Source organism: Panthera uncia, chromosome F1, assembly GCF_023721935.1.
Source record: "Panthera uncia isolate 11264 chromosome F1, Puncia_PCG_1.0, whole genome shotgun sequence".
NCBI lineage: Eukaryota > Metazoa > Chordata > Mammalia > Carnivora > Felidae > Panthera > Panthera uncia.
The window spans coordinates 41,959,347-41,986,326 of record NC_064813.1 but is presented as its reverse complement, the minus strand read 5'-3'; the positions used below and the strand labels follow the sequence as shown (position 1 = coordinate 41,986,326).

Genomic DNA, 26,980 nt, shown 5'->3' with positions numbered 1-26,980 from the left:
TTTTGAACAACTTTTATTATACGTTTAGTGTTCTCTATACAAAAGAAATCAGTTGTTTTTTTTTTTTACAGTGATTCAAAAAAAAATTCTGAATAATTTGGCCTTTTCATTGCTCATGCAGTCAGTTTATAAGTCCACGTATTAGATGGTCCTCCACGGCCCGGAAGTCTTCCCTGCTGAAGGTCACGCGTGACACCCTCAGATTCGCATCTGTCGCTGACAATGTTGGTTAATGCAAAATAACTCGCGAAAAGGAAAGAACATGATGTGAGAGGGGTTAAAACAAGGTCTGCCATGGAGAGTTAAATATTTAACCAATGGAAAAAAGATCAATTTGCAGGTGTGCGGGTACGCGGGAAGGCATGGAATCGTTGGGAAAATATATGCCCACCGAAAGGAACAACTTGGAATGGTTGTGGGAGGGGGCGTGTGCTGGGAGAGGCGGGGCAAAAGGTCCTCTGGGGCCAGCGCGGGTTGGGGGGGCGGGACCAGGACAGAAGGCGGCCACGTCACAGGCGACTGATGCTCAGCTCAGGAGGAGTGTGAGTTGGCAAAGAGCTGGGAGCTGGGCAGAGGGACAACACTGACTGAGGACGTCGAATTTGGAGATCAGAACAAAAGAACAGGGGCAGGGCCATCCAATCGGCATCGTTTTTGAAAAAGAAACAGAGTAGGGCACAAAAGTCTGGATTTCTTCTCCCAGATTTTTGTGTTTATTGCTTCACTGAAGTCTTTACATGTGCTGAACTCCGGCCCAGCGGATCCCTCAGCACCCCGTGGCCGAGAGCCGGGCGGAGAGAGTGCCCGAGGGACACAGGATGCTGCGGGCCCCAAGTGTCCTGAAACAAGAGATAACCACTCTAGAGTACAGTCTAGACTTCACAGTGACAAACGCCAGTCAGCTCGTCACTCTCTCCTGGCCTGGGTCAGGCCTTAACGGTGCAGCTGGCTTCACCACAGGCTGCCACAGACTGACTGATCTTGGCCTCAGAAAAATCCTTTGTGTCTTTCATTTTGGGAGGCGTACGGGCAATGCAGAAGTGATAAGAGGTACGGAGAGCGAACCAGTGGGACGGATGTTAAGTTACACCTCTATTTCCAAGGAGGCAGCTGCGGTGAGATGAAGGAACCCTGGACAAGGAGTCAGAAGGCCTGAGTTCAAGCCCTACCCTCACCCTGATTTACCAGCCATGTGACCTTAGGCCAGCACCTTCCCGTCCCTGGATTTTAGCGTCCTTGTCTGTACAATGAGTCATTCCCATTAGATGAGCTCTGTGATTCCTTTGCATGCTGAAATCTGAAGCTACCAAAACTACTCACCTTGGGACCTACTTCGTTGCCACCCTCATCATTCCAGAACTTCTATTTAATGCTAACATGTTGATAGAGGTGCGCTGATTTGGGGTGTGGCTTGAGACACTGTCTGGTGGGGTCTTGTGGCTTCCCGGCATGGTTGTCCTTTCCTGCTGATCCTTCTCTGAACCTGTCTCAGGAAGGCTGCTCTCAACAAGGAGGAGAAGGAAGTGTGCTGGCCTGGCTTGGGCTGAACGGGCCAGCGACAGCTGGAAGGTTGGTCTAAACTCCCATGGGATGGACCCTGCCTGGTGTAAGGGATGGGGCTGTCCAGGAGGTCGGCTCTGCCTAGGGCACGCACGGTCTACTCCTGACATTTCAAGGTTTTTCATTCATTCATTCGACTCCTCTGATTTTTTTTTTTTTTTTTTTTTTTTAAATCAGGGACCTCCCTACATGCTTCTCCTAAGCCACCATGCAAAGCTCCGCCAGGTGATTTCTTCCTAGCAGAGCTGTGTGTGTTCGGCAGGGGCTGCAGGAGTGGTGAACACAAGGTGTCACCAAGGGGGAGCAGGCCCTGTGCCAGCCTCCAGTGCCCTCCCACTGAGAAGTGACTCTCTGGCACCGGCCCTGCTGACCGAGAGCCTGGGGAGCCCCACCTCTTCTGTGTTAGTGAAGCAGCCTTGCAAAGACTGAGGCAAAGTGTTCCACTGCTTCCGTCCTGTGGGCTGTTTGTGACTCTCTGTGGCTTGGATCTGGTCCTGCAAGGGGCTCCAGGAGCCTTAAAGAGCCGCTGCCCATACTGCTTCTGGGGAAGGTGCCCTCTCCTTTGGGTCAGACCCCTTCTCAATTCTGCCTGCAGGAATCACCCAAACGGGGTCCAACCTGGGTGGCTCCCCTCCCCCTGCCCTGAGCGTCGATCGTACCCACACTTCACATCTCATCTCAAGCGGGCCAGGGTGTGAACTCACGCTAAGGCAATGTCATAATCCATAGTGTTCCCTCTGAAAGTGCCACCTTGCTCTGTGCGCGAGCCAGGCGTGGGCATGCCCAGGCGTGGCTGCTGGGTGTGCGCAGGGCAGGCGGTCCCTCAGCTGGACAATCCACAAAAGGACTCAGATCTGTTTCCGGCCCTTTTCTCAGGCTGTGTTCAGGGCGGCTACGAAAGCCGTATCCGGCCCAGGTTGCAGATACCCCATGCAGGGTGAACGGTGTTGGCACTGGCTGCTTCTTGGACAGGTGGACACTTCTCCAGACGTTGGGACTTGCCAGGAGGGGGGTGGACCAGATGCCTCCAACCTCCCAGGGCAAAGACAAATGGAACGGGAAAGAGCTAGTCTGGTTTTCCCTTAACCTAACCTTAACCATCTCCTCAAAGCAAGGTAAGGAAAGGTGGGTCCCCTTCACCAGAACCCAGGCGAGGTGGGAAGCAGCTGTCTCCCGGCCCTGCAACGTGCCTCCTCCGGCACTGGCCGCCCTGCCCCTTCAGGTGGGCCCTTGCCCCTTGGTGGGGACAGGTATTTAAAGGCGGGACTAAATATGGGAGACGGCGGCACCAAAATTACAGACAAGTCGAGCAACTTGCCCCCAAGGGCAGCTCAAAGAGGCTCGGGAAGCGGTACTGGTCCTGAACCCCACCCTGTGGTCTCTGACCATCCTGGTCCTGAGGTCTACGTGGTCCCCAGGGCCATGCGCTCTCTCTGAAGCTTCTCCCTTTGAGCCTGGAGCCGCTAGTGGCTTAAGCATTCGTCATGCTCCAGATCAGTGCCCACTGTGGACTGTCAGCCCTGTGAGGCGGGCGCCGCCCCCGACTATTCACCATGGTACCCTCTCCAGGTCTCGGAGCCCAGCTCAGACTGGATGTTCGAGACTACCTGGAGCCCACGAATGGACACACGAGGAAGGCCACAGCTCCTGCGGCTGAGCACTGCAGGTGGGACGGCAGCTCAGGCGGTGGGACTTCTAGAGTGGCTGCAAGATGACCCACACTTCCCCCGCCCCCCACCCCCAACAGCCAGGCAGGCGGAAGCACCGTGGAAGCACTGCCTCGTGGTTGGTACGTTTGCAGGTGGTCGCTCGAGAGCCCCGGCTGGCAGGGAGTGCTGGGCCACACTGCCTTCCTGCTGAGCTGGGTGGGCTCCACTCTGGGCTCCCTCTTCCCGCGAGGGCTGCTCCCTAACCCTGCAATCCACACGCCTCAGTATCTCTGCCTGGGGAGAACGGGTTCCCCGGGCTCAGGCTGGCTCTTGCCTGCCGGGAGGGCTGTGATTCGGGCAGCGTTCAGTATCCCCAGCACGACAGCCTCTCAACACGGCTGCTGGCCCTGCCTTCCTACGCGGAGGGGGATGGCTCAGAGCTGGCGGGACACAAACGAGGAGCGGACAGCTAAGGAATCCTCTCTCCCCAAGACCCCGTGGCAGCACAAGCCCTTCTGCGGTCACCGGCTGTGCGGCAGTCACGGGACATCGCACGGTCCTCCCGCCCTACAGGCCTGCTTTCGGTGCAGTGAGTTCACTGGTGTGTGTGGTAACATGGAATGAGGGCCTGAGAAACGGGCTAGTCTGCTCAGATCCAGAGTGTTTTCTGGAAAGGCTTGTCTTTGAATTCAGTTCGCAGGCACTCTTCCCTGACGTTCCCTTGAGGGACTCTGGGCAGACGCTGCAGGCATGCCCCGCTGTATCCAGGCAGGTGACAGAGGAAAGCCAGGGGAGGGGGCCCCTGAGCTCACTCCTAGCCCCCCGTTATTCACCCTGTCCCCTTTCACCACGAGAGGGCTGCCCCCCGGGCTCCTAGGCTGCAAGCCTGGCCACGGCCTGGGCCAAAGGACAGTGACTTGCCCTCGGGTTCAAATAGCATAATTGGCTCAGCTCTAGGCTATGATTTCTCACCTGCGGACAGAGTGTGTGTGTCTATGGGCTTGACCCTCACTGACTGCTTATTAAGTGATGCAAGCAGTGCTAATACCTTTGTGGCTTGAACGTGTGGCAGACGATGGTTTAATAAGTTCTCTGAAGGACACAGCCCTGTTCCTGCCCAGGCTGCCCCCCCCACCCCCGGCAAGCAGCTGGAGGCTCTAATCTGACGCTGTGCGTGTGGCCATTCCTAGGGGTCAGCCTCACCCTCCCGAAACCGACTCTAGCAGCAGCCACAGCTGCCGGGCTGCTCTTAGGCTCAAGATCTCTCTCTGAGGCTAGGTACCTTTGGTTTCAAAAACGGATTAGGTGGGGAGGACGAAGGCAGAGCCTTCGGTCTCTGAGAACTGCGGTCCGCGAGGGTCTCCATCTGGGGCCACGGGTGGCAGGGCACGTGTCGAGCGGCTGCTTCTGGTTCTGCTGTGACGCTCGCATAGGCCGCCCCGGTCTCCTTGAGACAGACGTTGCTGGAGGCTTCAAGGCTTGCAGGGAGGGGCTGGGAACCTGGGAACTGCAGGGCCGGAATCAGAGCTGCATAAGGCATACGAAGGGCGCGGAGTCCCCAGGCCAGGCTCTACAACACTGTCAGCGTGGTGTTCCCGCGGGCTCTCCTGATATGTAAATACCCCAAGGAAAGGACACACACTGGTTCAGTCTCAGGGGCAGCCGGGCCCCATCCACGCACCGTGTAAAACACCGGTTTCAGCATCGTACAGAATTGAGCGAGATGCCATCGGCTAGAGGCGAAAGGGGGAGCACCACCTGTCACCCCCAAACACACCAGCAAAGCTTTTGCGTCACGTGGTCCCATCTCTGTGAGGACAGCGGTGGAGATCCCCGACCAGGTCGGGGGAGGGGCGCCCTCTGCCCTCCACGCAGCGGGCCAGGTCCCCTCTCCCACATCCTGGGTTTCACTGATGGGGAAGAAGGAGGTCGAAACCCAGTCCTTTTCTTCTCTCTGGAGGTGAGCCCAGCTCCCCAGGGACCGGACGCCCGATTTTCTTCTGCTTGAGGTACACGGTCACTGGAGTTGAAGTCTTTCCCATCAGCGCCCACTCCTGTTCCTCAAACTCCTTCTTCAGAGTCAGTGCGGTTCTTGTCTTGGACGCTCTGGAGGAAGGGGCAGGGTGAGAGCAAGGAGCAAGAGGTAAGCCCACCTCCCGAGTGACCCAGAGCGAGGCGAGGCGGCCTGCCCACTCTCTCCCTGCCAAAAATACTGTCATTTTCCAGAAAGGAGCCAAGCCCAGCTCAGCAACTGACAAGGCCAAGGCGAACGGGTTGGGGGCAAGGGGAGGCATATGGCGAGAAAGGCATCCTTCGGAAATACATTGGCCCAGTGGTGGTTTGAATACTACAGCTTTTCTGTCTGTTCTTTTACAGATCGATCCTTCTGCCTCTCTGGGGGAGAATCCACTCATTCTTTCCTCATCCAGGGACATTTGTTCACCAGGAAAAGAAAATGGAGATGCTGGGTCTGGGCGGAGGGTGGGGAGATGCACAAAGCAAAAACAAAGACAACGCAAAGGGCCGTAACCAACAGAAACTGGTGAGTGTGTGTGCCAAGGTCGAGGGCGGGCAGCGGGGGTGGGAGGCTCAAGGTGGCTGTGAAGCTGAGCAAAGGACTGGGGTCCCTCCAGCTGAGCTTAGCCAGGACTCTAGCTCTCCCACATGGTGGCACCTCGGGGGTGCAGGGGGGGTCAGCGGGAGGGGGCTTGTGGTTGGCTGGGTGGTCACTGGTCCTCACAGCTTGGCAGACCCCCACGTGGTACCCTTGTCCCTGAAGGTGGTGGTGGCTGTGTGGTAGGTCTGTAGTGGCTTCATCTCCCCCTTTCCCCTCCTCCCACTTGCAAAGTAGTGGCTGTGCCCTGGGCGGAGGGGCTCCATCAGGCCAGAGAATAGATGGCGTTGACAGGTGACGTGGCCTCCGAACTTTCGTTGCCCTCTGTCTCCTCCTTGTCCTTTTTGACCGTGTACTGGCCGATGAAGGAGCCGTCCTCGTTGAACTGCCCCTCGCCACCCTCGCCATAGTCCACCAGGCTGTCGTCACTCTCCTGTTGCTTGATGGTGCCGTCCAGGGACGTCTGGCTGCCCTGCAGGGGCTTGTTGTCCTCGTCACTGGCCAGAGAGAGACAGAGAATCAGGGCCTGGCCCAGCCCGGTGGGGCTGAACCCAGGCGGGGCGGAACAGGGCCGCTGGCCTCTTGCCAAGCCTATGTACTACACAGCTCAGGGAGGGTAGGACCTCAGAGGTCATCAGTCAACTCCCCCCGGCCCTCCCCTGCCTGGCTGGTTGACAGAAGGGAGCCCGAGGCCTGGAGAGGACAGGCGTCTTCCCCAAGCTGAGCCGACAAGTTGGTGCAGAGCTGGGCCTGGAGCCCACACTTCTTTTCTTTTTCTTTCTTTCTTTCTTTCTTTTTTTTTTTTTTCCGGGGATTAGGATTTTAATTTTTTATGGAGCCCACACTTCTGGACTCCTGGTCTCTTCAGGAGGCTGCGCTACTCTCTGGGGTAGGAGTGGGCAGAGGAGAGCCACCCCAGAGCGAGGAGAGTCGCGTGCTTGTCAGACCAGGCAGGGCCAGAAGGGTCAAGGAGCTGGGGCCCCAGTCGCATGTGCGTCACTGCGTGGCTCTGTGGTCTTGGGAAAGCCTTTCCTCTCACTGGGCCTTAGTCTCTCCATCAAGAGGGGCTGAACTAGCTTTGACTCTCTGTGATCTGTGTGGCTCTGTCTAGAAAGGCTCTGTCCTTGACAAGAAAGCAATGGGCCGGGGCCACTGAGAAACAAACCTCTCCCTGCCTCTGCCCTTCTCGTCTTGGTGTGGTTTCTGTCGGCTCTCTGGTTTACCAGCGAGCAGGTGCTCTTGCCTGGGGGCAAGCGAAAGAGGGTGCAACGCGGGGAGGGGCACGCACACGAGCGTGTGTCACCAGCAACTTGCGACAAAGCCCGGCGAGTCTCAGGGGGTCCTGCCCAGCCTCCTTGGAGGCCCCCGGGTCCTGCCCCTCAGCCCCTCCTGGGCAAGGGGAGCTGGCAGGCTGGGGGCTAAAGCGGCATCTCTACCTGCTGGGATGCCTGCTGTGCCCCGCCCCCCTGGAAGTGAGACACCCCCAGCAGCCAGTGTCTGCTCAAGCGCCACATCCCCTCCCTTGGCTGCAAAACTCTCTGCCCTTTTGGCTCAGAGGGGGGAACAGGTGCTGCTGGCTGCACTTCAGAGGGGAGACGGCCCCCCCGCAGGAGGCAGCCGGGCCACCAGCGGGAATCTGGGTCCCGGCAGGCGGGACCACAGCGGTGCCAGGCGGTATGGGCAGACACACAACGTCCCCTCCCTGGCCCCCGGGCCACGCTTAGCCCTTTCTGGACGTGTGTGGAAACAACCGGCTGAGTTGCCATTAAGGTCGGCACTGCGTGTTGGCTTCTAACAGCAGTGCTGGACAGGGACAGCTGTCAGGGGAGGGTCTGGAGCCAGAGCCTGAACTGGGTGTTAGTAGATGGAAAGCTATTAGCCCGCTCCCTCTTGTGCCCCATTAACTCCGCCTGCGTTCTCTGATGGCAGCGCTACGGGAGAGGCAGGCCTAGTGAGGCAAGCAGGTCTCTAGGGCTAACCTGAGTCTCGATGGGGAGTGGGGCTCACGTTTTGAAATGAGCAGCTTCTAATTACTGGGTTCTTGGTCCATTCACCGACCTTCTTCACATGTACTCCTTCCCAGGAGCGTGGGGATTGTGTCTATGTGCTTCTAGGGGATTCCAGGGACCTAAGCCAAATGCGGCCAATGGCCCAGCTCGGGTGGGAGGCAGAGGGAGGGGTCCTTGGTGTGTCAGATTCTTGTGGAGAATGAGGATCTCAATCTGGAAAGAAAGACCTCTTCTACGGGAAGCTTGAAAGGAACCAGAATGACGGCGGGGGGGGGGGGTGTGCCTAGACACCTGTCCGCCCATCTTCCCCGAGACCCTGGAGAACAGGTGGGCACACAAGGCAGAGAGAAGCAGACCCACCAGAGAGGTGCTTCACTGCTGAGCCCAAACCGAGGCGCGTGTGTGCGTGGTGTGTGGGCCCGTGGATGCATCTGTGTGTGTATATCCAGCCTCAGTGTGGGTGGGCCAGGGGAGCGGGTGGGGAGAAGGCAGGTGTTCTTGCCCAACAGCTTTGGTGTCTGGGGGAGGAGAGGCGCCTGAGGAAGCAGCTTCTCATAGCACAGGTTGCCTGGCCCTGAATACGAGGAGGGCCTCACCCCTCTTCTATGGCTGCACTGAGGGTCTGGGGAAGGGAAGTTCCATGTCCTTCAGAACTGATGGCCAGGGAATAGCTCTCAGCCCCTGGGGAAGATGGGCCCCAGCAGGGGTGCTGAGGACAGTCAGGAGAGGGGCCTCTCGTGTTTGCCCTTTTAAGAGGCTCTTGGAGATGTCGGGACTGGATGGATGGACGTACGTAAGCATCCCAATGGACTCCTGGGTGGGCAGTGTCTTTGCCACCCGTTGAGCTGACTCTGCCTGTCCGGCTGCTGCTGAGCACAGTGGTGGAGGCCGAGGATAGGATAAGGAGAGGTCAGGGGAAGGCGGGGTGATGTCACCCCAGGGAGTAACAGGGTGGGGGTGGGGAAGCAGGGCTCCAATCAGAGCATTTCTTTCCGCCCACCTTGGTCTGGGAATGAGACTCCAGGACCCGCCCAGCATCTTTCCTTAACTCAACATACATTTGCCATCAAAAGGGAGATTACAACTTTGTTATGCCCGATATGAAGGCCCATCCAGGTCTGAGGGGGGGTTGTGATGTTGCCCACTAGCAGTAGCTGGAAGTCGGGCCCCTGGCTTCTCCAGCTGTGCCACCAGCTCACTGGGTGGCAGATGTGGGTGGGCATCCTGGGCAGGTCACTTCCCTGCCTGGGCCTCAGTCCTCTGATTTGAGACGGGCACTGGCCAGAGGCCTCTCCAAGGCCTGTTCTGGGCTAGAGCCCAGAGATATCATTCAAGTTCATGAGGAAAAGGTCTAGAACCTCCCCACCCGCCACATCCAACACTACCCCTCATTTCTCACGGAGTTGAGCTCTCAAGACAACGTCCATTCCCTGGGCGGTTGTCTACAGGTTCAGGGTGGGGGTGTGGGCAGAGAGAAAGCCAACAGCTCGTTTCGTAGCAAGGGGGTTCCCAGCATGTGCTCTCACAGTAAAAAGGTGAAAACATACAAATAAGGAGCTCGAAAAAATCTGAGTTGTGCAGCTGAATGAATGAAATGCTGTTCCTCAAATCAGCGTCGGTCTTGCCTTCAAGGAGGCAGCCGTGTCCGGCGCAATCAGGACGAGCAGAGGCCGTCCGAGAGGCAGAAGTGACAGACCAATGGATGACAAGGGGGCAGTGAGGACAGCCGCCTACCCGACGCGAGGGTGACCAGGAGTCAAACAGATCACGCACCTGTAGTCAAAGGAGCCATCCTCTTCCTTGGGGTCTTCAGGGCCAAGGGGAACATCCTTCTTTTCTCGCACTTGGTCGGTAAGAGAAGCAAAGACACAGACACGATGATTAGGCCTCTGCTCTTTGGGACCCTGACTGCACGGTCAAGGCACCGCCTCTGGGCTCAGCAACACTCTCCCTCTCAACGAGGCACCATCAATGCCTCCCTCGTCCTTCCCTGGTTTCACCGGGTGTCAAGTTCATGGCGCCACTGCTTCCTCATGGCTGCGGTTTCTGCACATCTCCACTGGCAGCTGAAATGTCCTCCCACCTGGCTCCCCACCACCTCTCCGTGAGGTTGGCCACAAACACCCAATGGATGCGACCCTCTCTTGGTCTGCCCTCTCTTATCATAATTTGCGTCTGTCTCTTAAAAGCCCCTAGAAGAGTGCCCTGGGCAGAGGGCAGAGGGCCCTATGCTCTGTACGCACCTTCAGAATGGAAAATGCTTTCACATCTGTGACCTCACTTGTTTGTGCCACTCCCTGTCCCTATACCTCCTGTGTGATTTTGTACACACCCCTCCAAGGCCCTGTTTCATGCTGTGACGTTCCTTCTGTGCCCAATGCAGTGTGTTGAGGGACAGATCATCTTTCTTCTGGTGTCCTGAGCACTCAGCACAGAGCCTGGCACACAATGGACACTTACACGGATGGCTCTTTATGTGTCCTTCCTGAGGTACAGGGCAGGAGAACAGCCCCATTTAAGGAGAGGGAAACTGAGCCCTTGGAAAATGAAGAACATGTCATGTAACTAATTAGTAACTGAATAAAGTCTAGAGTGAAAGCTAGAGCCCAGGCCTGATGGTTCACTCATCTTTCTACTGGACCAGGGCCCTACCCTGTATCTGGAGGGAAGGCAGTAAGCCTTGAGAGCTTTCTGGAATGGAACACTTTCTACACGGGCAAAGGAAGGCTCAGAGTTTATCTGATGAGTGGGGGGTTGGGGGTGAGCTCAGTAAGGCCGTTCTACTCCCTGACTCTAGAGCTTTCTCTCTTATAGAAGAAAAACAATCCCAACGCAGCACAACCAAGTGAAAGAAAACATCATTTGCCAATGAAGAATTAGAATTTCCTGCCCTTCCTCACAGACATGTGCCTCACTTCAAGGAGATTCTTTAGAATCCTGGGGTCTGAGGGAATGTGGGCAGGGGAAGGAAATAAAAGAATCTTTTCTCTGAGTTGAGTTTTAGGGGGCCCCCGGAGGAGGACTTGTTTAGAGGCCGGGAGAGGCAGGCATTTGGGGAGCACGGGCTGTGCTTTAGGGGGCAGGGAGTAATTTCATTTTGCAGACCAGCAGGATTTTCACTCTCTGGGTCATCCATTATCCTGTCTCCTGTCATCCTACCCACCCCCTCACAGACAGATGGCTTTCTTGCCCCTGTTTGAAAAACAATCAATATTTCCAGAAGCAAGAATGCCAGAGGTCCTTGTCCTTGACCTTGGTTTGTCTGGGCTGGTGGTTCTTGAGGCCCCCAGAAGAGAAATGGCGCTTTGGGACTCTCTGGGAAGCCCAAAGCTCCTTCAGGACCGAGGGAGTCTGAATCACGCAAGCCACCCCTCAGCCTCTGCCTGCCCTTCACGCAGGAGCTCCTGAGCCTCTGTTGGGGTATCTGTCATTACAGCCCAGTGACCGAGAGCCTCACGGGTGTGCTTCTTCCCTCCAGACCCTCCCCTCTCCATTCTCTCTCTCACAGAGAAAATGCCTTTCTTCCTTCCTCCTTCCTTGGGACACAGGATCCTAATGGGATTCAGGTTGAAACAAGTCCATTTGCTAAGCAGATGGATGGTGTGCCAAGGGGAGGGAAGGTCATTCTTAATAGGAGCTAGCGTTCCTTCTAGTCCCTCTTTGGAGCTGCCTGGACCACGCCGTCCGCCCACCTCGGGCGAGCTTAATTAACTCGACTGCTCTCCGGCACCTCTCAGATGCACAGACCAGGCAGGAGGACTGTACGTCCGAGCTCGGCAGGGGTTGGGCTCACGGGGAGAACAGAAACCCCCCGGACCCGGCAGGGGACCCGGCGGCTCCCAGGAAAGCCTGCCAGCCCCACCCCCCCAAGCCCACTCGCCCGTTACATCTTACCTGGGTACTTGCCACCTCGACTCCTCTTGATGAAACAGACAATGAGCAGGATCAGTACCAGGAGGGCGATGGCGCACATGAGCCCGATGAACCAGCCCTGGGTGGCGATGTCCGCCTGGTTGTTGGTGTAAGCTGGTGGGGGAGGGAGGGCCGGAAGCAAACACGTGAATGATTTCCCACGGGAGAAGGTGAGGAGGGGAAGGTGAGGGAAGAACGGCTACTTCACGTCGATGTTCCTCCTGGAGCCTTACGCTACCACCTAGCAGCCCTCTGGCCCAAACTACCCCACAACAGGGACAAAGAGAAAATAATTAAAGAGCCAAGGTCGGAAGGTCAGAAAAGAGGCACAGGAAAGGGGGTAGAGGGAGCAGAATAAGCAGCAGAAGGCTGAACAGGTCCTTCAGGAAGGGAAAGTGTCCTAAGGACGGGGCATGGCGTTCTTGCAACCCAGACGGCTGGTCACAGCCCGGTGGGGACTGAGGGAAGGCCGGGATCGGCCCCAGAGGTGCGATTCCCTACGGACGAGCTTGGGGTGAGGAAACGGGACTCTGCTACCCACCAGGGAACGGGCGCCATGGTTAACATGGCAAAAACCTGTCGGAAGAACACCTTCGCAGGCCTGCACAGGCACAGAATGGCATCCTTTCCCACCAACCTGGCCCCAAAGCCAACCGGGCTTCTGGGCAGTGGGTCTGGGCAGGGTGTGGCTCCAGGATGCCCTGTGCCTTCTCATGCTCCCCCAACTGGATCGGGCGCTCCCTGACAGCAGAGACAATCCCCGTTCGGGTACCCGGATGGGCTGGCGGCACGGCGGGGGCCGGGGCCGTGCCTTCAGCGTCCAGCCACTTGCAAGCCATTTCCAACGCGTGGAGGTCCCCCCCGCCCCCGCCACCAATCCCCATGACAATGAGTCCCTCTCTGTCCCTTCCCAGTGCTCGTGAAGACATGTCCCCGTGTGGGCTGACCCCTTCACAATCCAAGGGGCACTTGGGTGGGCCAAGAGGACAGCAGCTCAGGTGTCCTCTGTAGGCATTATGGATGACCCAACGGTTGGCATGAGGGTTTGGGAAGGGGTGTGGCGTGGGCAAAACCCACTCACCCTACTCCTTTCTGTGGATTAGAGAACAGCAGCGACTCCCAGCCTGCCACGGAAACCGAGACTTGGGAGGAGCGGCAGGATCCAAGCAACTGAGCCAACTCAAAGTAGCCCCGGGACCAGCCTGGTGGCGGGCCGAGGGGCGTCTCACAGAGCCAGGTGACAGCAGGGTCCCAGAGAGCCCATGGAGCCCCGGGCCAAGGCACGGGACCTCTTCCTGGGGACGAGCACGAGGAACAGAGGGGTGACCAGGAGCCCTCATGCTCCAGGGTCTCCATCACATGCTTTTTTGTGGGGGAGGGGTCTGGGTCCGATCCTACCCTTTGCTCTTCCTGGGCACAGAAACTGTCTTTAGAGCCTTCTCTGTGCCTGGGCAAGGGAATGCACCAAGAAGAGGGTGGACAAATGGGGCAGACTGACAAATAAATACTTTCGTGCTCTCTGTGCTCTGGCTGCCCTGGCGTGATTACCCGATCTGTGTATGTTCTGCGGGGATGGCCCATCCCTCCCACCCCTACCCCTGCAGGCTGTTCCATGAAAGGCTGCTAGAGAGATCCTCCCCAAGCCCCTCAGAGGAGCAAACCATTTCCTTGCTTCAACCCTCCAATGCTTCCCATTGTTACTGGGTGAAAAGCTAGATTTCTGTCCTGTCCTGGCAGGCCCCACCCGAGCTGGCCCCGGACATTTCTCCAGTCCGGTCTTCTACCCTCACTCCTCTAGCCGCACTGGCCACTCATGTCCCTACCTCAGGGCCTTGGCATCTGCCGCTCTTTCTTCAGACGGCTGCCTCGGCAAATGTCACCTCCTCTTAGAAAGGCCTTCCCAGACCTTCACAGCTAAAGCCAAAGCCCCCTCCCCCAACCAGCCACTCGGGTTTCTCTCTCTCACAGCACCTGTTCCCACCGGATACGGTCCCACTATCACAGTGCACACAGAAGCACCTCCTGTGGGCTAGTCACGGCTCTGAGTACGTCTCCACCCAGCACCTAATTCGATCCTCACAATCCCATCAGGTAGGCTTTATTAGCTCTATTTTACCGATGAGAAAACTAAGGCACAGAGATTTTACGTGATTTGCTCAAGGCAAAGAGCTCGTAAGCTACGTGTTCCTCGACTGGGCCTTTGCTGCTGCCTGCCCATCTCTCCATCCCCCTCTCATCATCCTCCCACACTGCTCCTCCCTCTCCGTGCTGCCCCACGCTACCCTCTCCCCGGGTGGGCGGCTTCCCCCCTTCCACTCGGGTGACCACTGAAACCTCAGAGTCTCCACAGCTGTCCCTTCCTCCATGGCACTGGTGGCAGCTCTCCCTTCCTGGGTGGCTCAATCCTAGAAGGACGTCAAGCCCTCCAGCATCGTCCTCTTTGCTGCCTCCTCCCTTCTGCTCTTAAATACAGGGAAGCTCCCAGCATCTTAAAAGAAAAACCCTAGAGGCAGCCGCCAGTCTTTTCAGCTCTAGCGTAGGCACTGTCCTTTTACAGGTGAACTCCTTCACCTTGCACGGTCTCCAGTTCCTGTCACCATCTTTCTCCGATCCCGATGGGAAAACCTCAAGCCCCTCTCTACTCAGTGCTTCAACTGCTATCGTGGAGTGGGTCTTTCCCCAAACCACCTCTACAGCCTTGGCTCCTCCCCTCACCTGTCCTCCGGTCCTGACTTTCCAACGGGGCGATCCCTTTGTTCACCTCGCATTGGCCCTCCAGCCAGTTCTGCAGCTGTAAGCCCAGTGCTCCCAGCTAACATCCTCCCAGCATCTCCTCCGGTGCTCTGTCTGCTTGACACATCGTGTATTATGCTCCCGGGACACCTTTGTCATGCCTGGCCTTCTGGGCACTTGGTTCTTCCCCTCCCCCTCCCCACACCCATGCCCTTCTTGCTCTCTACCTTTCCACATTCCACCCCGCCTTCCCGAATCTCCCACTCCTCTGGCTTACAGCAATCTCAGAATTCACCCCTGTCTACTTCACGAAATGTAATACTCAGTTGCTCTGTTTCCTGGGTCCTGATTTCCAACTATACTATTAAAGGCTTGAGAACAGGGGAGTCTTTGAGCCCCCCCTAGGGCTTAGCACGATGCTGGTCACATAACAAGTAGGCGGTGAACACTTATGAATGATCAGTTTAATCCTAATTTAATATGGTTAGCTTGGGATACCGACTGGGGTCACTGGGAAATTGGCTTGGCCGTGTGCCACACCCCGAGTCTGGATGGTGGCTCCTGTCCTTTGCAGAGCTTTTGGTTCGTAGGTGTGCAGTGACCTGTTTGCTCCCCTACCACCTTCATGATGCTTGTTCTGATATACCCCAACAAGCCACCTCCACGAGCCTCTTGGGAGAGAAGCTCACAATTCCAGGGAGAGTGGCCACACGGGCAAAGAATTTTCTGTGAGGTTTGGACACAGAAGCCTGTTCAAATCCAAGTGGGTTTTGTAACTATGAGGAGTGCTGGATGTTAATTAAATTTTTTGTGGAGGTCATTTTGCAACATATACATACATATATCCTATCATTATATTGTACGCCTGAAACGAATACGATGTTATATGCCAACGATATCTCAGAAAGAACCCAAACCCAAACCAAGTGGGATCTGAGGTAAGGTGGGTTCAACTGGACCCCATCAAAATGATTTAGTTTCTCAAGTACCGAGAGCAATTTAGGACCAGATGAGCTCACGGAGGACGTGACCCGACGGAGTGGACTCTGAGAGACGGAAGGCACTGTAGGGAGGTTTCAGGGTATTACATTTGGCCGCCGACACCATTCTTAATCGATCTGTTCAACGTGTTTCAAGATTCCTAATGGACACAGTAATGACAACGTTCAAAGACCAGGGTGCGCTTACACTCACCACCTTCCGCTGGAACAGGGAGCCAGAACAGCACCTGCTCATCCGGCCCACAACGTCTGGCCAACTCAGGTCCAAGTGCCTCTGACTCTAGACCAGAGGCCATATTTTGTGTGCCTTCCACACCACACCCTACAAGACTGCTCAGAAATAGGCCATTCGTCCGCAAGACAGTTCTCACGACTCAAAGGCCAGTCACTCAACGTCCGCAGAAGAATTACATTTCACAAACAGGGGGAGGTGAGCAAACAGAACAGGGGCAGACTTCCTTCAAATGCACTTAGGCTTAGCTGCTCTTACTTAAGGACCATCCGATGCCTCTGTATCACCACCGTGCCCCATCCCGGGTTTCTTCCAAACACAGCAGAAAACTGACCACAGTGAGGTCCCCTAATGTGCCTCCTCCCGCTTTCCTGAGGTCTGAGGCAGTCTGCTGTCTGGCCCACTGTCAGCACCTGCGTACTGCCACCTCGCCCCACCCTGCTGACCCCAGCCGACCCCAGGACAGAAGAGTTCATGAGCCCCTTAGAGTCCAGGGCTATGTGTGTGTGGCCCCTTGGGTCTCTTTGGCTTTAAAAGCTTCAAGGAGGTGATTAACTTTCCATGTGGGATCTTTCCGGTGAGGGTCAGGGAACCAGTTAGCATTCCTCGTGGTTTCCTTCTATTTCCCCCCTGAACCACTGCTGCGTGTCTGGGTCTGTGGACTAAAGTGATGGCCTGTGGTCACCTAAATGACCAGTGGTCGGACCCAGAGATGCTCATAAACTCTTGCTTTGATGAGACCCTGGGACCTAGGGAATCGTGTGAAGTTGGCTTTGGACTCCACCCGCAGGATACACAGCGTGCGTTTTCGAAGGATCCGGACACACACAGGCACACACAAACTTGAGAAAAGGAACATATTTCCTTTCCCCGTGTGGTTTGCACATAGTAATTTCTAGCCAGCCAGTGAGGTAAGCGAACAATATGTACTCAGAGCTCGGGTCACAAACCCGCCCACCCCGGCGTGCACCCGGAGGAGTCTGGGAAAACTCACTCTGAAAGCAATCTATCAGGATCAGTCTCTCCAGACCAACCACAGGAAAAGAGAGAAGAACACTGAGTCAATGTTCAGAAGTGTATTATCCATCATCTTTTTTTTTTCTCCCCGTACCGCACGTTTGATACCTAGAGGCAGACTGGGACATCCCTGAGGGCGGGGACTGGCCCTTTTCTCTCTGGTTCTTTCTCTTCAGCCCTCACTCTCAGCCCCAGGACTTAGTCCCGGGAGAAGTCTAGAAGCAGTCTGCACTGGCTTTCGTAGCCTTCCCTAGGAAGCGGCTCCAGGCTCGAATCTTATCTGTGCCTCCTGCCTCTGTGCTGGACTCAAGTTGATAATGAAACAAAATTAAACGCACGCGCCGATGAGCAACAGCTTGAGACCCCGACTGGGTCGGGCAGAGCCCAGCCACCTGCTCTACTTGGTCAACTGTCCAGTTCCCTTGCCTGGCTCCCAAGCTGGCCTGGCCCCTCGCTCAGACATCCTGCCTGAGTTGGCTGGGCTAGCCTCAAGCAGGCAGCCGGACTCAGACTCCCTGAGTCTTGACAGCATGAACGTGGGCAGGATAGGCCGGAGGCATGGGGAGGAGGTTGGAATGTCCAGACCAGGAGGGACCAGGCTAGAAGGGGTGGAGTGAGACATTTATACAATTAGGTGGTGAATCTCAAGATGCAGGCTACCAGGATCAGCCTGGCCACAGGAAGAGTAATGAATAACGGAGTCGACATTCATACGGTCATATGAATCATTGTGTGTTTCTCCCCACCCCCGCCATGCTCATATCTCCTAACCTGCATGTGATTAGGACATCCTGGGGGCAGGACCTGGTCCCTTTCTCTCTTTGGTTCTTTCCCCCACCCTCACCTTTTGCCTCAGGGCTTAGCACGGCCACCTGCCCGGCTGACCATGAAGATACACACAAACAGATGAGCAGGTGGCCTCAAGTCTCCAGACTGCCTGCCCGCCCAGACCTTATACCATTTACTGAGCCCCTAGTGGCCTGTTCATCTGGCACACTGAGGTTGCTTCTCTAGCTACAGCCGAAGTCCCTTTTGAGCCAGGACTATCCTCCTCCTGGAGAGCTCCTTCCTCTTCCCCAGCATGACAGAAAGTCAACTACTTTTAAGCCATGGCAAACTGGGGACAAAAAAACTAAACCAGGATAAAGCCCCGAACAATTCGTGTCACACACTTTGGAACTTTTTTTTTTTTTTAAACAGATGACAGTGGCAGGGCGGTGACACACATGCCGATCCTGGGAAGATTTCTGGGTCAAGACCCTTGGGTGGCCCTATCCCTTAATTCCACGTCCTGTGCACACAGGGCAGGCTGCTCTGCACTCCGGCAGCCCCCAGACCCTCTCGCAGCGCCCACGATCGCACACACACCAAGCCCTCGTGTAGCCGGCACAGCCAGGGGGCCAGGCGGCCTCCTCTGTCCTCGTTTCTTTCTGACTCCCCACGCGTCGCCACAGGGTCAGAAGGGCACTTTCCGCTTCCGCTGTGCATGCACTCTGGCTCCTCCTGGCTTTCTGGGAGCTGCGGACTGACTAAGAGCTGAGACACGCCATGCAAGGTGGGGAATGGGTGGGATGAGTCTTCTTTCCAAGGAGAAGAGACAAGCAGGAAGCTGAGATGGAATGAAATGCCCCATGCTTGCAGGGGACGGCCAGGCCAGATCCCCTCTCACCTGTACTGGTCATAAAGGTGATGACGGTACTGCTGATGCCCTCGTTGTCCCGGGAATAAACGCGCAACGTGTATGTCATCCCGGGATAGAGGTCTGTCAGCTGTATAGGCTGGGTCTGGGCCTTAACAGGGACAGTTTTTTTCGTATGGTTGCCTGGGGAACAGAAACCTCAGTCAGCCTAGGGCCAGGCAGGAGGAGCCGGGGAGGCAGTGCTTAGGGTCCTGGTCACCTGTCAAAGGCAGAAGCGTGGGGGATGGGGTCGGGCCATCGCGCAGACTAGGAGGTCACCAGGCAGCGCCACCAGCCTTTCCAACGTGACGCCGACTCTCCTACGTGACGGCCCTTCAGCCAACGGCACTATTCTTTCTCAAGCCTTCTTCCCCCACTACAGCCTTGGCACTAAACGTGATGACCTACTTCCTGCTCCTACAGAGCAGGTCAGTCAATGCTCTGTTATCCTGGGGGTGACAAACTTCCCGCGTGGGAGCTTTCTGGCGAGGCTCGGAGAGCCAGTTAGCATCCCTCATGGTAACCGGAGGGGAGGCAGGACTCCAGTCCTTGGCTCTCACTGCCGGTTTCACCTCTCATTTCTTGCTGTGTGGAGAATCCACACCTCAGGAGAAGGGAGCACCCTTGTTATCGGGGTGTAGGGCGAACGGTGGTTATAGGAAGCTGAAATAGTAAGGGCCAAACTAGGGATGAGAGTCGGTGGATGTGAACCCTTCCGACCACGGAGAACTAAGACTTGGCTTTGCTCGTCCCTTAGAGATCTTCTGGCTGGGTTAGCTGGTTTAGTCGCTAGACAACAACGTGGTGGGGCTGAGTCCTCAGGAACAGGGGCCTTCTCTCAAAGAAGGAGATACGCTGACCACCCCCTACAGCGTAATGAATATGACCCTTGATCCCAAGATCCAATAAAGAGTGAACAGCTCAGCTCAAGCCACCAGCTCTCTGCGACAAGCGACCCTGGTCTGTGCCTTGGACCGTAGGGCACTGGCATCCCTCTGTGAGCAAAACACCGTGGTACCCAAAGTCTGAACTGAACTAGTGAAGAAACCAGAAACCAGACACTAGTGGATTCTGAGTTAAGGAAAGCCACACAGAGTGAGCTTTGGCTCTTATGGGGGCTATTCGGAACCCTCATCCTGGGCAGGAAACGGACGAAGGGCCCCACTACCCGGGTCCTCCCCAGCACATGCAACCCTAGACCTCCACTAATGGCTTCGGAAGCCCTCTTCCTTCTCCTTCGACTGCTGTTCCCACCCCACTGCCGCCTGAGTGCGTATCGATTTCATTAAGTCATAATTAAGCCGGGCTAACAGGCCCCTCTGAGCCTGGGGGAGTTCACAGGATCTCTTTAATGGCATCTACGCTACCCACCGCAGCTGCCGCCGTGCCCCGCTCAGCAATGCTTACTGTCGATGTACTCAACCACAAAGTCAGTTCCGGGCCCGAAATTGTGCTTCCAGGTGATGTTGGCCCATTTACTGTTGGGGAGGACCGTGACGTTCCATATGGACTGCCTGTCGGGGGCTGGTGGGCAGGTTAGAAGAGGGGTTAGTGATGAGGAGACAGGCAGCTCCGGAGACACACGCGTGCACACACACATGCACACACACACATACACACGCGTGCGCGGCTCGGAAGGGGAAGACTCAGAAGTGGCTGTGCGGGGGGCCCGACAGCGCTCCAAGCTGCAGCCTTGGTGGCCAGGCCAGAGGTCGCCATCCAGGTACGAGCGGGCGCAGACAGGAGGACCTGTATGTGAGGGAGAGCTGGAAACTGTGTGTCCACACAGATGGGGGTAGGAATGAAAGAGGGGGTCTTGATCCATGCCATGGGAGGCTCGGACCTGGGCTCTTTCCCTTTTTTGATCCTTTGTCATGGGTTGGAATGGTGCAGTAAAACCCGGACGCTGGGCAAAGCTCCCCTGGCCATCCTACAGACAGAGGGGCAAAGAGGTGCCAGCCTCTCTCCCTTCAGCTACAGACACTCTACAGGAAGGAGAGCAGGATCTTTAGAAACCCCTCAAGAGTCGTGATGTGTAGAAAGTTCAGGACCAAACGTGGGAAAGCCTTACAGGGCTCCTGAACCAGGAGAACGGTAACACAGACAGGTGATTCGGGAGTCCCTGGGTCAGCAAGATCCTGGATTGTGTGGAACATGGCCTCAGATTGTTTAAGGGGACTTGGGGTCAACAACCCCAGGGTCCCAAGTAGAGACAGTATGAGCCCCTCCTCTCCCTCTCATGGGCTAGATGGGAACCAAAGAAGAGAACTCCTTCTTGACCCCCAATCCCCAGGGTTTGAGACACCAGAAGAATCCAATTTTTTTGGCTCCTCGGCACTAAATTGTCTTTCAGGCTTGATCTCCATGCAGTACGGAAGACATTAATTATCTAGTTCCTATGAGCTGGGAGCCACTTTATCAAAGCCACCGCACTGTCTGAAACCATAGCCTGTGGACAGGAGAGTGGCACTAATCTTCAAACGTAATCATTTTTCAAGAGTCCCAGCAGTCTGATTACCCCATTTCCCGGCAAAGATTTAATGGTGGAGTACTAGCATGAAGCCTTGTATTTCAAAGACTTTACAAGTGTGGCTCCTGTATATTTTATTAGCATGCAAGGGGGCACTGTCACTAACTCACTTGTCAAATATAAATGAATAGAGTACATTGGTGATGCATTTATTCATTATCCGTTTGACATGTGACTGAGTCTGCAGGGCTGGGGAAGCGATAAAAGAGCTCCTGGTCTTTACTTCAAAGGGGGTGCCTTCTCTACTACAACCTTGTCAGTTTCGGGGGGTGCCTTCTCACTACAACCTTGTCAGTTGCGGGTTGCCCCAGGTGAACGATTCATGTCAGGTGAGGGGCCAAGAAAGAGATTCCACTGATGGCACCACAGGGCATTCTCCATGGGGAGGGCAGAAGATAGGCTTCTTTACTTATCTGCCAGGTGTTTCCATTGTACTGGCAGCTTTAAGCCACCCCAAATCCCAGCTCCTTGGAATCTCACGACTCTTGCTAGTGGGAATGAATTATGAGAACTCATGATTTGGGAACTTGAGCTTCTTCTTCCTCAGCTCTGGGGCCTGGAAGTAGCCAGAGAATTTGGGTTTACACAGTTTGGCCACCAATACAATACTGACCCAAATCTGACTCTCGTAAAGGGCGTGGAGACTGGGGCATGACTGGAGCAGAATGACACAGAGGTGGGAGCTGGGGGAAGGCAGTGCCACTGCTAAAGAACTGAAAAGCTCAGAGAGAAAGACCAAGAAGGAGAGCTATCAATTACTATAAAGCACAAAAAGCGTGAGAGGAAGCATGGATTGTTCTGCGGGCTCCCAGAAAGGGAGAATTAGGGGGTATCCCCTGAAATCTGAAAGAGACAAGTTAAGGCCAAATAAAAAGCCCCATTTCACCCTAAAGGAAAGGAAATTTAGGAAACATTTGGTCCTAAGATATAAGACATGAAAAAGCTGAAAGATGGTTAAAAAAATCGTGGCTGGCAGAACCACTCTCCTGTACTGAGGGAAGTGAGGATGTTTGCGGGGTGTCCCCAAGCTCTAAAGATAAACTCAGGGGCACAGGCAGGTCCTCTGCAGTGTCTTGGACAGTTAGAAGTCGCGTGTGAGCGTCAATGGGGCTAGTCCTATGTGGCAGCAAGGCCGATCTTTCCAGAGGGCAGTGACTCTGCTGGGAGGCAAGGTCTAGTCCCCTTCTTCCTTCTCTGTGCATCTGTTCTGTGACCTCCAAGCATTCACGGGGACACAGGGCCCTGCTATCACACAAAGATGCCTCATCGTGGCCCCAAAGAACACCCGACACCAAACTACCGGTGGGAGCTTCTGATGGCCTGCCAGGCTTCTCCTTAGCCAACTTCTTCCTAAAGTCCGTATTGTTTCAATTCTGGATATTGTATCTTTAAAGCAAATCCATGCCTTCAAGGCCTGAGGAACACCGTGTTCCCGATGTATCACTCGCCTCCCCTTTGGGCTCACTTAATTGAATTAAAGACAATACTCACACGGTGCATTAAGCCTCCACCCTCATTCAGGTGCTGAGCCGTGAGGCCTCGGAAGGTAAAGGGACTTGCCCAGGACGCAGAGGGGTCTACAGTCTTACAGCTGCTGGCGGAGGGCTCTGGATGCCTCCTGCGTCCCCTGCCAGCTGCATCACACTGATTTTATAGCTGGCCCGTGGGCTCTGTGAACTAGAGGCCCTCCCCTGGATGGTAATGAAAGAGTGTTTGATGCTTGGTTCTTAGAGGGACGGCTAAATCGCCTAGGGGTTCTCCTCATGCTGGAAGGACAGAGCTTCCTGGCCTGGCTGCACACGGGACAGCACATTTTCTGGGCTCAGCAGGCCAGCCCTGGAATCAATTCTTAAGGCTGCGATTCTCCCTTCGGGTGTGCATCTAGGGGCGTGGGCGTTATGGGGCTCCCTGGCAAGGCTCTTTCCCGGAAGCTCTTCTTTTAAAAAAAGGGGGCGGGGGGGGGCGGCCGGAAGCGTGCTTTGTTGGGAGACGATGTGAGGGAAGTCAGGGTTCTGGGAACAGAGCTGCCAGGCAGGGCTGGCCGCTCTCCACGCCTCAGCCTTCTATGTTGCAGGGCTGAATGCGACACGGCCGGGGCAGGAAGCCCTCTCAGGCCAACTATCCGGGCTCAGGCCCGCGTCCTCTCTCCCTTCCAGGGTGCTCAGCCCTAAGCTGCTGCTTAGCGCGGAGGTGGAGGCGGCCCTCCCATCCGGGACCCGGGGACCCTGCCTGAGGAGCGTGGCCCGCTGTGAACACAGATCTGAGGCTAGAATGGGGGCGTGGAGAGCCGCCCACGGATGGGCCGAGGTGCTCCGTGCCCCCGGACTACCAGACTGAGAATCCTCGCCACGTGTGCCTTCAAAGTGGAAACAAAGGGCGGTGGTGGCCAACGGCATCCCAGACCCGCCCCCCCCACGCGGGGAGCCTCCCGCGGAGGGATCGGGGCGCAGGGACAGTGGGCAGTACCGGATTCGGGCATCTTAGTCCCGGAGGTGGTGGCGGGAGGCCTCTCCGTGGTGGCGGCGGCGGCGGCAGTGGTTGTAGTTGTGGCGGCGGTGGTGGTGGTGGTGGTGGTGGCGATGGTGGTAGGTGCGACACCTGGGATGGTGGGGACTGTGGTGGCTTCGGTGGTGGCAGCGGTGGCAGTAGCGTCAGTACTGCTCACAGCGCCCGTCGCACCCACCGGAGTCGGGGGCAACGTGGGAGGAGCTGGGAGGGAAATGTAAAACAGCCGAGTCCGGTTGGTTCGGGCGTCCCCAGCCTGGCCTCGCGGCCCCCGCGTGCAAGGCAGGCAGCCCGGTGGGGAGATGGGGCTCGGTACCCGGGAGCCCCCGCAAGCGTGACGGACCGGGTCAGAGGATCACGGGGAGAGGACACAGCCATGGGCGAGGAAGAGAATGAAGCCCCGTGCGTGTTTCATTTTCTTCGCATGGTCTGTGTGGCTCAAAGCGCCCAGCATGCACCCGGCCGAGGGTGAGGGTGAGGGTGGCGATGGGAAAGGACCCACACCGAGTCACTCCGGCCCCAGGCACGGCTTCGGGGTCCCAGGCCAGCGCCACCCAGACACAGGCCAGGCAGCAGCCCTGGAGCTCCAGCCTTGGAGGGGGGCAGGTGGCCGGCTGTGTCCCGCAGCAGCACCCGGACGGCTCCCATTCCCAACCATCCGCTCCCAAATTCCCCTTTCTCATGGCTGCTCGAGTTCTGACACCCCCAAACCCAACCAGAGAGAGAACAATCCCCACTCTGTAGGTCGGCCTCCCAGCGTGGCCCGCGTCTCCTGTCTCACTGTCCACCCCTCCCCAGGCACTCAGCTCTAGTCCGTGGCCCTGCCTCTCCTCCCTTCTTCTCTGCCCAGTGATAGTCCTCCCGAACGTGTAGTAACTCCTCTCTTCCCAGCACATTTGGGTTTCCCCTTCATGTCAGGACGTGGGAGGGACACTAATGCTGCCACAGCATAGTCTGTGCTTGGTAGATGGAGAAATCCCAGGACGCAAGCGAGATACATTTGTGGGTTTCTTTTTTGCATAAATCTGCAGGGGATTGGTTCAGATCTCTGCTCACTCTCACACCTTCGTCTCCCATCCGAAGCTACCCTCGACGTTGGTCAGCCCCAGGGGATTAGGTCTGTCTATGTGACATCGCTTCCATAGGCTTGCTTTCCTTCTACAGGAGGATCATGGCAGCTACCAAAGGGCTGTCCTGTGACCCTCTCGTTCCAATATTGCCAAAGCCGAGGTGTGAGAATGATGGGGGCAAATCAGAGACAGAGCCCCGTCTCCTCTTGCCATCTCTTGTAATCTGATCAGGGTCGACTTTATGGGGCAGAACGCAGGGATGTTAAGATATGAGACACTTGTAACTGCAGAGGAATAGTGACATCCCAGGCCTATCTCTAAATCTCTAGAAGTTTAGGAAGAAAATAAGCTCACTGCCTGGGATGGGGCCAGGGCAGGGAGGGAGCCAGAGAGACAAGTGACAGGGAGCTTTTCTCAGGGGAGAATGAAGACACCCTAGGCCTTTTCAACAAGAGTCTGACCAACAAAAGCCCTTTCATTCCCCTGGGTGTCCAATATTACAAGTCCCCATAGAGAAGGAGGGGCTGTTCTGGGATCCCAACTGCTTCCCTATTTGCAAGATCAGAGGCAGTGCCGGACCCTGAGGCTGCTGACAGCAGAAGTCACATTGGGTGGCCAAGTATGTCCCATGCATTCCAAAGATTCCTGGGCAGGGTCAAAGCAGGCAGTGCTATATTCCCTATACCTCCCGACTCACACATCAGGAAGGTGTGGGGTGGGGACCATTCTCCCTCCCCACTGTTGAAGCAGGTCCAAGGTGGCCCCAGGCCTAGAAAGCTCAGTGCTATAAAAACTCAGCATGAGGGAATTCACCTATCACACTCACCAAGACCTACAGACAGACACACGGAAAAGCCCGAGAGATCCACAAGGCCAAGGTCAGCTCTCTCCCAGAGTTGGCCCCTTGCAGGTCCTGTGCCGTGGACACACATGGACTTTTCCTGCTGCTCTGTGCTGCAGGAAGGAAACCTGAGAGGCTGTCTTGCCCATCGGGGCAGGTCTTTCTCTGATCTGCTTCCTCCTCAACAGGGTATTTTCTAATAATTTCTGGCAAATACAGTGTTCGCAGGGCCCCCCTTTTCTATGACCACTTAAAAGGCATCATCAAGAAACTTTGGGAAGACGCTCCTTTTGAGTTAAACTTATCCCACTCTGTGTAGTGCAGACCTGGGCAGTGGTGTTGCATTTCCGGGGCCCCCTGAATCAATGTCATTTCCCCCCAAAGCTGTACACACTCATGTGCCCCTTAGTTCTTATGAAGTGGAGACACACACTACATCCCACAGGCCCACAGGTAGGCTCGCACGCACCTCCCCGGGCCGTCCCCCGAGCAGCTTTAGAGACAGAGACGCTAAGAGAGGCTAGGTGAGGGCCCTGCTGGTCAGAGACAAGAACAGGAAATGACTTTGAGGATGCGGCACTGTCTTGTCCCTGTCCTCCAATGGCTCCTTCCACCAAGCGTGACCAGAAGGAAGCATTACTGGCGAAGGCCACCTAAATGCTTTTCCTTCAGCTCAGCGGCAGCAGCCTCGGGGTATTAGGGAGAGAGGGACAAGAGGCAAGGAGTGGCCTCCCAGGCGCCCTCCCAGAGGGTGCCCGTCATTGGAGTCACCATGGAGGAGGCAGCCTCAGCTGGCTGAGGTCACAGCTGGCAAATCAGTGTTCTCTCTGGCCCACTCATTAGCTGCATCTATTGTCCCATGGCCGGACAGGGCCAGACAGACAGGGAGGGCAGAGGCGAAAAGGAAAGGCTCTGGGTCAGGTGAGTGAGTTGTTGGAGGCTCCTACAGGCGCGAGGGGAAGGCAGGTTTTCACGGGGAAACCGTCCAGCGCTCAGGTCAAAGGGGATCTAGAGGATTTCGTCCCCTGGGGTGGGGTTCGGGTAGAGGACAGAGGGGCTTAGAGACAGAGTGGCCCACAGGCTGGACAGGCATGCTGCTGGGCTAAGAGGGCATCTCTAGTTACAGCAGGAATTATGGGCTGGAGAACCATAATTCTGTGCACTATGTCCGTCAGTGATCGGTGGAGAGCACCAGCCTTGACCCCAGAACCTGTCACGGGGCTGCCCACCAAACATTTGCAGCTCTAAGTCACAGACGAGGACAGCAGTTTCCAGACATTCCAAGGTGGAGGGTTCAGTCCAAACATGTCCACATGGTGCGTGGACTACCCTGGCCAAATCACAGATGGCCAGGGCAGATGGGCAGCAATCCTTAGAGACCACAGGCACAGGTGCACGAGAGGGGTTATTTTCATGGGGTAAGGTATGAACAGATCAGCCTGGGGTAAAAAAAAAAACAAAAACAAAAAAAAACAACCACCCAGGTTTGGGGAAGATGAGAGGGAAGGGAGCAGTGGGCTGGATAACAGGCCCGTGTCAAAAATGTGGAACCTGGGCTCCATCGCTTGGCACCTGCAGATTGTGCAGAAGGTTCTTATGAATTTAAAGCTGAGAACAGCTGGTGCCATC

General features: G+C 56.0%; 1 protein-coding gene across 1 annotated transcript in view; it reads right to left on the bottom strand.

Annotated features, from left to right (window-relative positions):
* Positions 1-1,717: 1,717 nt before the first annotated feature.
* Positions 1,718-26,980, bottom strand: part of NFASC (neurofascin) — a 71,550-nt gene continuing 46,287 nt past the window's right edge. Inside the window, exons 25-30 of the mRNA XM_049634477.1 lie at positions 23,402-23,644; positions 19,813-19,929; positions 18,397-18,549; positions 11,727-11,858; positions 9,606-9,675; positions 1,718-6,320 (exon numbers count right to left, since the gene is read on the bottom strand). Coding sequence (XP_049490434.1) covers positions 6,089-6,320; positions 9,606-9,675; positions 11,727-11,858; positions 18,397-18,549; positions 19,813-19,929; positions 23,402-23,644 — 947 coding nt within the window. The 3' untranslated portion in view covers positions 1,718-6,088. The remainder of the gene's footprint in view (positions 6,321-9,605; positions 9,676-11,726; positions 11,859-18,396; positions 18,550-19,812; positions 19,930-23,401; positions 23,645-26,980) is intronic.